We start from the raw sequence: 15,145 nt of genomic DNA on the forward strand, positions 1-15,145 counted from the left end.
GAAGGAAATTAGCCTCATAAAAAAATCTAAATATATATCTATGTACGTTTTTGGCATAATCAAATAAAAGGTGCATGAACAAAGGCACGGCCTTCTAAAAAAGATCACAGATCAATTTATATCGACGTGCCTTTTCAAGTGTTGAGGTGAATCGTAATGTTAGCTGTAACTGGCTTCACTTATTCAGGCTGTGATATCAAATAGGCCTAGGACATGTGAGTGGAAGAAGTCTCTCTCTTTTCTTTTTCTAAACTACACCAAGTAGTGTAAATGTCTGTAAGCAGTGGAACTCGGGATGCGATTCAAACCAATTTAACTGGCATTCTTGTCAAGGTGAGGGGCCTTTGTCACAAAGAGAATTGTATTGCTTCCAAAGGGAATGACGTTGTTTTCATTACCCCTTTGTCAGCATCGAGTGAAAAGAAAGCAAAGCCAAAGTCAATTACATTTGATAAGCAATGTTTAGTTTGACTCCCATACTTGTCTCTCTGTAGGGCTCTTTTAGGGACAGCATGAGGGAAAGGAAAGAAGAAAAGAAAACACAGTAAGCATAACAGTGACAGGTAGAAAGAGGCAAACGCACATATAGTATGCTGATGACGCATCAAGAAAATATTTCTACAATGCAATAGATTGTTTTAATCCTCATGCAAATTCTGTGCACCCACACAAAGAACCTGAACATATCTCATAACAAATATATATATATATATATATATATATAGCAAGAGAGAGAGAGAGAGAGAGAGAGAGAGAGAGAGAGAGAGAGAAAGAGAAAAAAAGATGGAATCCTTGGGTAAAACACGAATACGGTACTTTAGTGTCAAATAGACAGATAAATCTTTTGATGCATTAGCAGTCTTACTCTTCCTCATCTATGGCAGTGTAAGTGAGTCATAGCCCTCCATCACAACCTCCAATGCAAGCACTTTGTATTTCATACATAAATTATCCACTGATCAAAGCTCTCTGAGGTTTTTTTTTTTGTTGTTGTTGTTTTTTAACTTGAGTTTTACTCGAGTTTTCCCAGTTTTACAGACTCGCAAAGTTACAGCAAACACATATTGAGTTGCTGAGAGCTGGAATAGCTCTGCAGAGAGAAAATAAAATAGCATTTCCATAGTCAGACTGACACACGATAGCTTGCTGGTTTTTAATACCCAGCTCTAATACTTGGAATGCTTTAATATCTGCCATACTGAAAATGTTTTTTGTTTTGTTTTTTAAATCACAATAAGTAGAATGAATCTATGTTGACTTGAAAATCTACATTTGAACATATGAATGAGTAATTATGACAGTTACCAAGTTTGAAATAAAGTGCTAAATAGCTATTTCTACGGTGGCCCTGAGAGGCCAAATGGACTTCAACTTAAGAAAACACCAGCAATAAGAAAAACACTGCAAAAGCACACAAAACACAACAGAATTAGAAAAAAGAAAAACGGAAATAGGAAAAAACTGATTTCCAAAATCACAAGAGAAGTGTTTCTGGGGAGACAATAACCCGACGGACCAGTTGCAGGAACCAAAACATGCTAGATGTGTTTTATTCTCATGATTCATGTAATGCTGATGGCTGATTTTTAGGCTAATAGTTAGGCTAACACACTTACCTCTCATCTTTTCTTTCCTCATAAAACCGATAAATCCTCCACTTCTTTTAAGCGTCACCCAGTGCAATGCTTAGCATATTTTGGTTCCTGCAACTGGTCCGTCGGGTTTTTGTCTCCCCAGAAACACTTCCCTTATGCTTTTGGAAATCAGTTTTTTCCGTTTTCATTTTTCCTATTTCTGCTTTTCCTATTTCCGTTGTGTTTTGTGTGATTTTGCAGCGTTTTTCTTATTGCTGGTGTTTTCCTAGGTTGCAGTCCATTTGGCCTCTCAGGGCCACCATAAATTACAGCTAAAGAAACAAATGAACTGTAACCTCTGCATTTTTCCTTCAAACCACTCTCTGTTATGTAGCACCGGCGATTTGCATTTTTAAATTCTTGCTTGCCTCAGCGACATTTATCACAAAACAAAAGTGTCTGAGAATCTAACAGCGGCGTTCATGAGAATGCAATGCTAAAAGCTAAAACAAAAAAATCCCAAGAAAACATTGAGACAAAAGACAAAGCACACACGAGCTTCACTGACAACACTGGAGCACATTTAAAATAAATGACTGGTGTTGTATCTGGCTCCCTATGGGCGCCTACTCTTGATTTCAGAGGATTTCCTCATTTTTACACTGTGTTTGGCCAAACAGCCACGAGTGAGTGCAACTTATGTAACCGAATAGCACGGCTCTGAACACAAGCCAAGATGCAACACCACTGAAAAATCCCACAGCAAAACAAACCTGTAGGATTTTTATGATAAAGCTATAGCTTGTTCAAAGCTAACACAAAGACAGCAAGGTCAGTGTTGTTGTTGTTTTTTTTGTTTTTTTTGTTTCTAAATTAAAGCGCTGTTAAAACTCTCAAGGGCGACTGCTGGGATTTCAGCTTAGTGCATTACTTTTAATAGTCCAATCATAAAGTTGCTTTTTGTTTTGGGATGGGAACAAAGATGTGCCCCCTAGAGTACCTCCAGGCTCAGACATGAAAAAAAAAAAAACAACACTGCCCTAGCCACAATGTTAAAGAATGAAAGAAGCTTGCACACCTTGTGTGTTGTACATGCCCAGAGGGTTGTTATAGACTGCCGATTCCCCAAGCAATGTATTATAGGGATTGTTAGTGCCATGAGGACGTAGGAGTGCATTAGGTATAAGATGGTTAGCCATAGCCCCTGGAGCAGCCAGAGAAAGACAGAGTGAGACAAGAAAAAAGGAGACAGGAAAAAGGTAGGTGGGTAGATAAATTGAGATATAGACAGAAACAGAGAGAACATACATATCAGTTGGGCAGATGCAGCTGAGCAGTGACAGCCATTAACATCCAAATGATCATATGCTCATTAATGTGAGGGAGGTTTTGCTACATGAAAGTGGCAGAACTGACGCGGCTAATGGAAAGTGTATTAATTGTACCGTTAATGTCGGCCATTAGCTTTAAGCCCTTTTTTGTGCTCCACATTCAGGCAGTACACAGGTAAACTTTCCAAAGGAGAACCGACATGGCCAACACAGCACAGGCATTGGTACGTCTCTGGACTCAAACAGGACAACACAGTAAATACAGAGGGCATGCACCTGTCTAAGGGTGTTTTAGGAAACTGCATTACTAAATACTTTTTTTTTACCCCCAATATTAATGTTAGGAATGTCATAGGTGTGTCCCAACTCCTAGGCTGGATCCTTCAGAGGCCGCATTTGAAGGCCGATTACGTCAGAGCTAGGAGACAAAGGCTGTCCCAATTCAAAGGCTGCTCCAAATGCGGCCAACAAATGCGTCCTTCGTTTCCCTGGATTTGAAGGATGGGTCGGGTGTATCCTTCATGGCCCAACCTATCCCAGAATTAATAGCCAATTCTAGTTTCCAACAATGGCGGCAGCGACTTAGTTTTATTACTCTTTCTGGGTCACAAAATGAATTTTTAAGATATTTTCAGGCGAGAATGTAGCTGTGTAAACTTCAAATATCTGCTCGATTAATCAAGAGATCACACAGGCCACGCAGACCGCGAAGGCCAGGTCCTCTGAAGGATGCGGCCTAGGAATTGGGACACAGCTAAAGCTGCATATTTCTTTTAAAGACAGGGGTGTATTGCTTCTCAGACTGGAGCTGAATATGCAGTACAGCTGTCCACATTCTTCTCTCGCTGTCCCCTCCGCCAATTTCACAATGGCCCTCGAGCCGACTCCACTGAGAGTCTTTTTACTGCTTGAGCTCACATTACATTACTACTACAAGTATGATATAAGGTTGAAAAGAAAGATGTATAAGTGCAGAAGCCTGGGAAGTAAACACAGTCCCAGGAAGAGGTTTTATCTGTGTGACACCCATGGAGTAGAAAAGGAAGGATTGCTTCATCCTTGTAACTGAGCTGCTAGCTAAAAGCTACTGGCATGTTAGCCTAGCTTAGCTGAGCTACTAGCTACTTGCATGTTAGCAAAGCTCTGTTTTTGCTTTAGTTTTTTTTTTTTTTTTTATTAAGAAGGCCAGCCCAAGTAGGCTGATAACAGCTTTTGTAATGTGTGTTCATGATATGCTAATTAGCCATGTTCTCGTGATACTTAAGCTAATTAGCATTGTTGAACTATAAAGGAGCATCCAGACAGGGTGTGATTCACTCATCCCGCATTGCTTTCAAGTTGAGCATTGGTCGCTGGCGGACATTCCAGACTGGGTGACATTCCAATACAGGGGTGGGCAATTAGTTTTCCCACTTTGAGAGACTGGGACTGTTGTTGTTGTTGTTGTGGATGCACCAATAAGCTGAAATCAGCTGCTCGATATTAATTTAAACTTTATAAGCTTATCGGTGGGCCCTCCACAACAGTCCCAGTTTCTCACATGAACAAATAGGTTCATGGCACAGGTCCCCCACCACCTTTGGGATTGGCTGCTCTAACATGTACTACCCAACCCTATGTCACTCACCAAGAGCAGGTAGCAGCTTCAATTAGCAGTAAGCGTTATATACATGAACTTTTATCAACTCATCACAAGCAAAGCGAAGCATCAGATCCACAATTCAGTTCGACAATGCAAGAACTCTGCTCCGTTTAAAGTGAATGAAATGCACGACCAAGGATGCCTGAAACGCTTACGTGTGTTTAAATTTTTAAAGACCCTTCAGGTAAATATTGAACTGGAAAATAATGATCCAAACATCATCGAGCATTTAAAAAAATAATAAAAAGAATTCTCTCCCTTTTTCACACGCTTAAAAACACAACAAAAAATAAGCCTGGGTGTAAACGGAACCATGGATTTGGGAAATTGTTACAACGCTAGTTAAAAATAAGATCTATTCACAGCTTTGTTGTTGTTGTCCTGCCTGTGTGGAAGTTCAGCCTGAGTTTAGCTACTTTAGCGCCTCAGCTCTGTTGTTGTGCTCAATTGCGGGAAGTTTACACTCTCTGACATAGCATTGGAAATGAAGTTGACTGCTGCTGAAAAGAAATGATAGGTCTGCTTTTGTCTACCTTAAAAAAAAAAAAAGAATTTCAAGAGGCAGAGCCCTGACTATTAGCGCTGTAAATTGCATGCTGTGTGAAAATGGGAAGCTTGACAGGTGCAGCAGTACGAAGGAAGCCTACCAACAGCCGGGGCCTGCACCATTATTATTACTTCTGGCATTGCCAATCTTATGAGATGAAGTGGTCTAATATTTCCTTTTCTCCAAAGAGCAAAGTTCAATACTTGCTCATTCTCTTTGCGCAGTTGCCGAAATAACCTTTGAATGAAGCGATATGTCCTCTCTATAGTGAAGACGGTCATTACTTTGCATCAGCCTCGCCTCTTCCACGGAAACAGAACAGAGGCTCATTTTCTATTTATGCAGCGCTTGTCTTCAGATTCTTGCTGCCAGGATCTGGCCCAAATGACTCATCAGTTTCCCATCCCCATACTACCGCACCAAAGCAACCTTCACAGTCTGAGCCCGGTGATTAGCTGCAGATTTGAAGGCTGCAATCTCAAACACGAATGCTGCAGATTCAGTAATGTTTGTTTTTCTTACAGTAGCTGATGGTTAAAAAAAAAAATCCAAGTGTCTGAATACATTATGCGGGATATCAAGTATGCTGAAAATATTTCTCAGGCGCATTCATTTCCTGTTTACAAGTCGTTGATTTTCTTTTTTTCCCTTCTCTCTCCCCGTCAACGTATGAGGCTATTATTTTTAAAGGAGCCGAATTTAAGACTTGTGAGGGCGTTACATGCGCGCGCTTCCTGTATGCACTGTGCCAGAGCGGGTAAACATCTTTTATCTGAGGTGCGAGTACACCGCAATTAGATCCTCCGGCAGAGTGTACTGTTCTTTTTCCAACGCTCTGAATCTGTCACACCACTGGGGAAAGGTTTTTATAGTACCCCGTGACTCTCCCCTTCCTCTTAAAAGTTAGACTTCTTTTTTTTTTTATGGCGTTCTAATTGCACTTGTACTTTTTATGTCTAAAGACTATGCTTAATGAAATTTAAAAGCACTATAGTGCCGCTGCGTTGGTGTCATCTTTCAGCATTATTCCTACTTTTCTGAGTATTAATTAGCCACGTTATCATTTTGCCTGGGAATAGGGATGTTGTTTAGATTTTTAAAACAAGAAAAAAACCTGTAATTTGATGTTGCTGTTGCTGCTTGCCCTAATTACAGAGTATTTCATAAACACCAGCCCCCCTCTTGAATTCTCCCAATGACAGATCCCCCATTGACTGTGCCTGTGTTTGAATTGGACAATTTGCCCCCCCCCCAAAAAAAGAAAGAATCACACTGATTGTGCAGAAATAATCTTGAATGCTGGGATAAATTGAACATGCAAAGCTATCAAGATGATTGCATGACTCCGCTCTCGAGATGATCACAGTGAGAGCGTCAGCTGCAGGCTCACTCTCTCACACACAAGGAGTGGGGAAGAATACAGAGCACAAAACAGCTAGGAATATTCGCTCCTCAACATATAATTCCTTAATAACAACACGGGAGCAGCCTCGGAGAAGTGCAAATTCTATTTGCATCTGTTTCTTATAACACGTGGGATGGAAGAACACACTTCCCAGCATGCTCTTTAGCTCATGTGAGTGTTTTCTCAATCAGATCCAGCCTTGTGAGAAGGCCGGGGGTTTGAAATGTATGTAATTTTTACCTCTTTTTATTTTAACATATATATACAGGAGATCCATGCAGGCTTTTCTTTCAGTCCTGCCCTGTTTCAGCCTCCCTACTATTGATAAAAGCTGCGTCTGTTGATGGTGCTAAGCCGAGCACCTAATTATTGAGATCATGACACTTCCTCCCCGTGTCGAACATTAATCCATCATTGTAAGTGTGCATTAGTGTCTATGCGAGCAGACGCCCAGAGCGAATTTAGAGAGTGAGCGGTGTGGCACTCGAGCCCCGCGTCAAGAGATGTCGGGGAGGGATGCCAGCGAGCGCAGCATTTGCTCCCGTTAATCTGAGAGACTCCAAAGTTTACTCTGTCTGTCAATGAATTATATGGAAACTCTTTACTCACATATATATGAGAGAAGCTCCCAGCCAATTGATTTTTAGGTTTTTCAGTAAGCACTTTTCCTGGTTTCTCATTCAAGGCTTTTACAGGCAGAATGGGCGAGGTGTTCAATATATCATTTATTGCACACTCATCAAATGAATTAAATGTGATGAAATGCATGATTTACCTAGAGCCTGCTATTCCCTCTATCACCTAATCTATTTAGTGTTACTTTTCCTAACAAAACGATAGAAAACGGTTGGTTTGTACTTCAAAATAAGACATAATAAACAATTTTCTGCAGCGGTGAGCATTTATCCTTTCAATCTGTCACTTGAACAGGTAAGAATTTGCAGCTCTATTGGCAGGAGTTTTCATTTTCGTGATTTCTTACATTGTAAACCTTGCTGTGGTATTTGGTAATAATTAACAGCCAAGTATGGTGGGGGAGATGCATATTTCACTTGGCGTTTTTAATTATTTTGCAGTATGTGAGGAAAATTGCTGTGAAATGAGTGATTTGCCTTGACTTTTTACGGCTGGATTGAGGTTTGCAGCTGAAAGCTTTAAAGAGGCTTTTAATTTCGCAAAGCCCTCGTGTCATTATTAAGAGGAATGCAAGTCCAAACGCAATTTGAGAAAAATAGCGTTGCTTTTGTGAGAGAGAGAAAAAAAAAGAAAAAAGTTTCTCAGTCACAGTCATAAATTCTGAGGTGAAGGCTGGTGTATTGAATCACTCAAGAAAAGATGTGCTGCGGAAACAAATACCTCTGTTGAGCGATGCAGAGCTGTTGATGTCCCCGGTCATAAAAGAGGACTCGGACTGTTTTCTGACCGTGTCGTTCCACATTCGACGGATGCGGCTCTGCGGAGAAAAATAACATTTCACCTTATAAAAATATTCACTCTGGGGGAAAAAAAATAGAAGTCTGCACGTGGAGGACGAGTGAAAAGTCTCAGGCTTTCAGCATATTTCCTCAAGCGTGCACTCATATTCTTCACAGCTCAATAACGGCTGAGATATGAAGAAAAAGAGATGCTATCGGCTTTCGAATCTAGTATTTAACCCTGAAACATGTCAGCTGTAGGGATAAGTAACCTCCAATTAAAAATGAGCATTAGCACTGTGATAGGTTAAATCAATAATAAAGTCATCAGTCAAGCTCTCTTGAGTCTGTATCTTGGGGTTGGAAAGGGCTCAATCCAACAGAGTTCATCCTGGTTAATTATCACAGTCCCGTGGGCTATTGCACAAGCTAAGGGAGTGCATCTAACCATAGAAAAGAGTCCTTTCTATCCTGTGTGCAGAACATTTGAGAGTTTTCTGATTAAAGTATAAAAAAATTGTTGGTGTGAAAAATATACATTTGTGATGGTATACTTAACCAGGCCGAAACAAGGCTTGATTGTCAAATGTAGGGAAAAAAGGGATAAAGGCTGTTTGGTAACCCCGTGGCAACATATGAAAAAAATATGTAATCCTCGATCAGTGGGCAGCTGGTTGCAGCAGGTGAAATTGGCCACAAAGAGATGTTTGGTGCTACACGAAAAACCTCCTTGCGATTGCTTTGGTTGTTGGCAGATTGCTACAGTTACCTGTAGTTTGCGTCTTTTATGGAAATCGCCAACTTGTGTGCAGATACTTGCCAACCGCTCACTGAGCGACAGCAAAACTGTGAAAAGTGTGACGCAAACCAGAAACAAAGACTGTTTGTCTTTAAAATAAAAGGTCCACCTTCTGATCCATGTTAGTTGCAGCACTGAGGCACGGCCTTTACTTTGAAGGTGAGCAATTTCCACTCTGTCGGTGTCCTCTGTGCAAATTATAGGTGACACTGGCAATCTAGTAGCTACCAAAGAATGCACAAGGGCATGTTGGAGTTGCCAAACGGTCTCTAGGCCTGTGTTATTGGACCCTTAGTAAGGAGTTTTTCCACCACATGTGGCCAGAACAGCTTCAATGCACCTTGGTATTGATTATGTGCATGTGTGAAACTCTCCTGGGGAGAATGAACACCCTTCTGCTTTAACATTGCTGGTGAAAAAAGTGGTCTAAATGACCCTGAAATTCCCAGACACGGGATTGATTGGTTTGAAATATTTTTAACTGAAGGTTAAAAAGGCCCAGACTTTTCATACTTGTCAGACCAACGGATTTCAAGGGTCATGGGTTTTTCCTTTAATCTGTCACATCTGTATATAATACATTTTAAGCAAGACTCCAAGTTAGCCAGACTTCTCGGGAGGAAATTATCCTCCCAGTAATCCATTCATCGAGTTTAACAACATTACGCCTTTCATCTGTCTGCTTTTACTGCAGCCTTTACCCCATCACTGGTTCACCCCTTCACCAGTGCACCAATAACAAGTCAAGCCTCCATCTGCACTTCCCTTAGGGGACCTGTGACTGGATGTGAGTTACAGGGCCCTAACCCTATAAATCTAACTAATCGATGCGGCCGACTGCAAATTTTTAATTAAATGAATCTTGTTCATTTTGATGATTTACTACTATTACTAGACTTGTGTGTGGAACAGTTTCCAGTTAAAGCAGAGCTTATTAAGGTCCGCTTAAAAATAATTTGGGTACTAAATGCAATCTGGCTCAAGTTTAAATTTGGTTTGATTATTCACTCAGTCCTTCAATTTTACCCATGGTGAATTCTTGATTTTCATAAGTGATGGAAAATATTTTTAAATACAGACTCACTGTGTAACCATAAATGGAAGGCTGGTTCAAATCCCTGACACTGTATATGGATCTTTAACTTTTAATAGGTTTCAAATTAAGTGTGTTAAGTGTGTTTTTGGCATCATAAACTGAAAAAGTCTATGATAAACTTTTAGCATAATGCAATTCAAAAGGTCTAAGACAGCGGTCCCCAACCCCCGGCGCTGGACCGGTACCGAGTTGAGGCTCAGGTGTGAAATTTATGGTTTTCAGGGTTTTTATATCTTTAACTCGGTTTTCCCGGGTCTTTCCCCGTGTTGTAGTTGTGTGTCTTATTTTGAAAGAAAAATTACGCGTTACCATAGCGACCAGAGAGCATTAATGGGCAGAGAGGAGGATGTTACTCTCAATGTTGTTGGCGCATTTCAGGAGGACGCTGCTAATAAAGTTACGGAATCACACAGTGAATTCGCGTTTCTTATCATATTTACAAAATATCACAGTTTTTGTCTTGGTCGTATCATTTTATTTTGTTGTATTTACACCTTAAAGGCTGATCCATGAAAATATTGTCTGCCATTAAACCGGTCTGTGGCTCAAAATGTGTTCGGGACCGCTTATCTAAGAGAAAACTATCCTCCTGTAATGGGAGCTAGAGCACAATAGAGCAACTGGTTAAGCACTGAACTTTCAGTCTGGAGAGTGGAGTTCAAACCCCACATGAAGCATTTTTAGATTTAAACATATATACCTCCACATGCTCAAAATGTAGGTAGGAGGACTTAAAATAAAAGGGAAAGTTACTCAGCACGCTGGCTGTCTTTTTTCATATGCTAAATTGCTTTCTTCCACCTTTTCTATATTTCTTCCTACTCCGGCTTTAACTAAAATTGTAGCAGCTGTCACTATACCTCACCTAATCTCTCGCTGAGCTTCCCCATTGCAGTGTGACATTTAAACCGAGGGCATGTTTTTATTTATAAAAGCTTAAAGCATTTTTCACATCACGAATTGGCATCTGTTTCGAGCCGAGATGACACATCGCTCACATATTCAAACAGCAATATATACTGACACAGCTGATCTCATTATCATATTGCACACAATTCTGTCCCCAGACCTAAGGGACACAGATGGGTTGAAAATGACAGTGCCATTTCTTCTTCTTCTCCTTTTTTTGGACAGACAAAAACTTGAACCATTCATAGCCGACGGGTTCGAATGTGCTCTGCTGATTACACATTCATTCCGAAGCCTCGGAGTTAGCAATAAACAACCACATCTTTCTGAGTGTTTCCATTCCTGTCTCGCTCATATAAAGTGACTGAGCATGAGGTTAGAGCCATCTTGTCAAACCACTGTGTATAATTAAACGCTTTGATCTGTGTGCGGAATCCAGCTTGTACCGTGGGTTGCCACTGCACGCTTGACTCTAAGGACTATTTATAATTGAACACTGGAAGAAATTGCACTCTTTGGGATATGGATACAATGTTCAGTTACGGCGTATCGCGCCAATTCATCCTATACTTCACGTCAACGTGGGTGGAATCCATTAACAATTTACTTTACAAGGAGACTTACCATCTATGCACTGAATTTACAAACCCTGGCATAGACAGTCAAATTTGAATTTGTAAGCATGAACAAATTCCCCACAAAGCTGAAGCCAGTACTTTCCTCAACGTCACTGTACTGACGCGCAGCCTAAATCCGTCCCAGTGAAAACGAATTGCAGACTTACTCTTTTGCTTCCCTACTTTCTGTCAGCGCGTTGTGCTTTCTTCAAATCTTGCGTAATCCTGAGTATCACTCGGGATCAAATCATTTCCCGCCTCTAGCTGCAGCATGCACATACACTACAAAGAAATCATCTTGCTGTTCACCTTTTTTTTCCAAAGAACATATCACGTGGTAAGTTACAGGAGTGAAAAATGCAATTTAACCTGCGATCCCGTCGAATAACGTCCCGGAGCACGCGAGGCGGTGCCCTTGCCGGAGCCAATGGAGCTGTCCACGCTTTTGCCGCTGCAGCAGTGAGTACGCAGGCACTTCCCATACTCCTTACGCACCTGCAAATTTAAAAGCACAGACAGGTTCGCACTAGCAGCTCACCGCTTTCCAAACTCGCTACACTCCAGCATGCTCGCTATGGAAATCAATTCCAATGTGCATGCGGTTAATTAATGTGACACCGTGCTATTTTCTGGATACGGGAGAGAACGCAAATACTGACCTTCTTCTGCAGCACACAGTGGAAGATGAAGATGAACATTCCCTGCAGGGAGTTGAAGATAGTGAAGAGGTAGGCCATCACCACTGTGCTCTCGTTGACGTACATGAGGCCGAAAGCCCAGGTTAGGCCCAGCAGACATAGCAAGGCGATGGCGCCGATCACCCAAGATCTGAAAAGTAAGCAAATAGCCATTTTATGAATAATTAATAAAAGCTGTCATTTCAGGAGAAGGAACATAAACTGCACCAAAGATATTAGGTCTTAAACCAATAAGGTACAACTTGTGTAAGGTCTGGAAATGAAGAACCTGCTTAATCCACAATTATAAATACAGTTTGAAATGAACAGGGAAAGGAAACTGATGATAAATGAGAATGATTTTTTTTTTCCCTTTTAGTCTTTTTCTACTCTTTATTTTTACACTTGCACTCTTTCAAACAAAAAGAAAAGCCTTTGATCCTCCCACAAAAATTAAGTGCAGTCTATATGTGTGGGCGACTAGTAAATACAGTCCTCGTTTCCAGGAAAAGAAAATTCATTAGTATATTACATGTTGGATTCTAGTGCCTGAGCTGAGTGTCTTGTAAAATCTTACTCAAGCAGAAGGTTTATCTGAAACAAATGCCCTTGAGATTACGAAGTCTATTAAGAGTAAGCGCTCTATCTTTGTGCTGGTGCACTGCGCAGAGAAGTGGCAATTTTTTTTTCCCTTCACCTGCACCCTTTTGTATTCTGGTGACCCCTCTGGCAAGATCTAGATAAGTGTTTAATCACATTAATACACGATTCTTGTCAGAATGTGCCGTCTACCCTTACATGTACAGTATCCATGTAGTGCGCTTTGTTAAAGCGTAACCTCCTAAGACCAGAACTCTTCCACGGCATGCATTTTTAATTTCTCTTTGATATTTGGGCATATTGGGGCCCGATGAATGTAAAAACAAAGAATTACCAGATTTTTTTCTTTTTACCGTATTTTTGTTTTTATGAAAAATAAGAGCCACATATGAGGATATTAGTTTAAAATTTTGATAGAACAGTGGCGGTATAATGTCCTTGTAAGTGGATATCAGGCCCTTGTAGAGCAAAATTGAGTATTTTGGTCTAAATAACCCAAAATGTGATGCCCACATATGTGGACGCCAGGTCCTAGGAGGTTAATTATGCACACCAGAAACATCATGTTGTGGCTACTAAAGACTGCACATACAGCACCAGACTGACTAAACCAACTCTTGTGCACATTAATATTTGGTTTTATCAGGATTCATCATAGCTCATCATACAGATTAGCTGGGCTGTTATAGTTACATTTCTTGGGAGTGTTATTTGTTTTATGCTTTTAATGTGATGAGCTAATGTGATGAGCTCTTTTTCTTAACAGCAACATTTAAATTCATGTTGATGTGATATTTCTTTGTCTTTAGTAATTATTAATAATATTATTGATTGTATACATAAATAAGACTTTCATATTTTCTGAGCTGCAGTTTGTGCAAACTGTAATTCCAGTCGCCAACTCTGTTTTCTTGTTGCTAATGTGCTCATTTGACCTGGTTTTGAGAAATTATATCATTTTGGTTTAAGAAATTTTATAAGAGTGAACTGATCATCTCTGCTGATCATCCTTGTGCTTATGTCATCTTGAGCTTTCCATTTGTTTTAGCCATTGAGTACATGTAGTTATTTTATCTGTTTTAATTTAGCTAGCTTGTGAAGCTAAGCTTTAGTTATTTTCTATCAATTTATTTTAAACATATATTCACTATTATCAAACTGCTTCAACCTTTTATTCAGCTTTTGCCATTACTTAAGCTTTATATTTCAACTTTTTATTGATTACTTTTAGCTACCTATCAGTTACTTTCAGAAAATTAGTTCTTCCATACACTATTCTTAGCTAACTAGCCATTAGCCATTAATTTTGATGGTTACTTTTATTTATCATTAAATTGTTTTATACAAAAATCTTATAGTAGAATTCCATCTTTCACTTTTAGTTTTTCAGCTGCTTAATAGTTACTTTTGTTTATCACTCACTTTTTTAGCCACTTTTAGCTAGTTTTCAGGTTTAGCCTTTAGCTAGCTATTTTATTCATTGTTGTTTCACATTGCCTCTAAACGCATGTAATTTGTCATTAATTCCTATGTGTTGCTTTTTCTTCCTGTAATAATCTTTTTAAATGTCCTTAGTGAGCACCTTGGGTTGGACGCCCAGCCCTTCAATTCAAACTTTGATTTGTGCCCTGATTGTTCCTTTTTGTTCTGGTTAAAGGGAAGATGGGTGTATGGTATTTACACTACAGTACTAACATTTCTATACAGTGCGCTCTAACAATACAGGTGCCATTTAAAACTAATCTTGCTTGTCTCATCTGTAGGCTATGTATATCTAAGATCAGAGTACTTTGTGCACACTAATGTGGCCTTCAATGTGACTGAGTGCTCTACTATAAATCATGTTAATGATTCAGGGAGGCAGCCAGATGGATTTGGGTGCTGATTTGTTCATGGTGGAGTAAATGAAAGATGGCATTATGAGAAAAAAAGGGCCATTCCAATTTTGTCTTACTTCATCTTAGGTTCATAATCCTGATAGCTGAGCCATATAATGAGAACAAAATAAATTAGAGAACAGACAGAAATGAATCAAATCACGCATTAAAGCAATGCAGAGGTAAAATAAATAAATAAAGACGTGGCAATAAATCCAGTGTAAAAATTTAGAAATGAAGATGGAAACAACACAACGAGAAGGACGATGGCTTGCTTGCCTGTATGGGATTAATGCTAGTCTGCATTAATCCCATACATTTCCACATTTCCACATTTTGGAAGCGGATTTGTTAGTGATTTACAGATGTTAACAATAATTATCTCTTTTGCATAGGTATCTAGTTCCCTTCATAAATGCTGGCAGACCTTCACATTTAAGCGGTTATAAATGGGCCAGGTGCGCAGCGAAATAAATGATTTATGAATTCACCAGAGCAACCATTAAACATAATTTTCCCAGGGCTGTCTTAATGACCTGGTGGGAAAGGTACTTTATCAAGGCGATTGCCCCCAGATTGGACACAGAAACACAGGCAATGGACACACACAAAAAAAAGAACAAAATGTTGTCCTCTAACTAGTGGGAGTTTTGTTG

General features: G+C 39.9%; 1 protein-coding gene across 9 annotated transcripts in view; it reads right to left on the reverse strand.

Annotated features, from left to right (window-relative positions):
• LOC102783746 (adhesion G protein-coupled receptor L3) overlaps positions 1–15,145 on the reverse strand; it is a 257,526-nt gene that overhangs the window by 3,636 nt on the left and 238,745 nt on the right. For 2 of the 9 annotated variants that reach the window (XM_087837393.1, XM_087837386.1), the window contains 5 exons: positions 11,995–12,163; positions 11,705–11,830; positions 7,856–7,952; positions 2,653–2,778; positions 481–498 (listed from right to left, as the gene is read on the reverse strand). In XM_087837393.1, coding sequence (XP_087693519.1) covers positions 481–498; positions 2,653–2,778; positions 7,856–7,952; positions 11,705–11,830; positions 11,995–12,163 — 536 coding nt within the window. Of the gene's footprint in view, positions 1–446; positions 499–2,652; positions 2,779–7,855; positions 7,953–11,704; positions 11,831–11,994; positions 12,164–14,566; positions 14,594–15,145 lie in introns of all 9 variants that reach the window. The other 7 variants (XM_087837411.1, XM_087837405.1, XM_087837419.1 and 4 more) reach the window with 6 other exon arrangements.

This window comes from Neolamprologus brichardi, chromosome 3 (assembly GCF_056152115.1).
Source record: "Neolamprologus brichardi isolate AB-2024 chromosome 3, ASM5615211v1, whole genome shotgun sequence".
NCBI lineage: Eukaryota > Metazoa > Chordata > Actinopteri > Cichliformes > Cichlidae > Neolamprologus > Neolamprologus brichardi.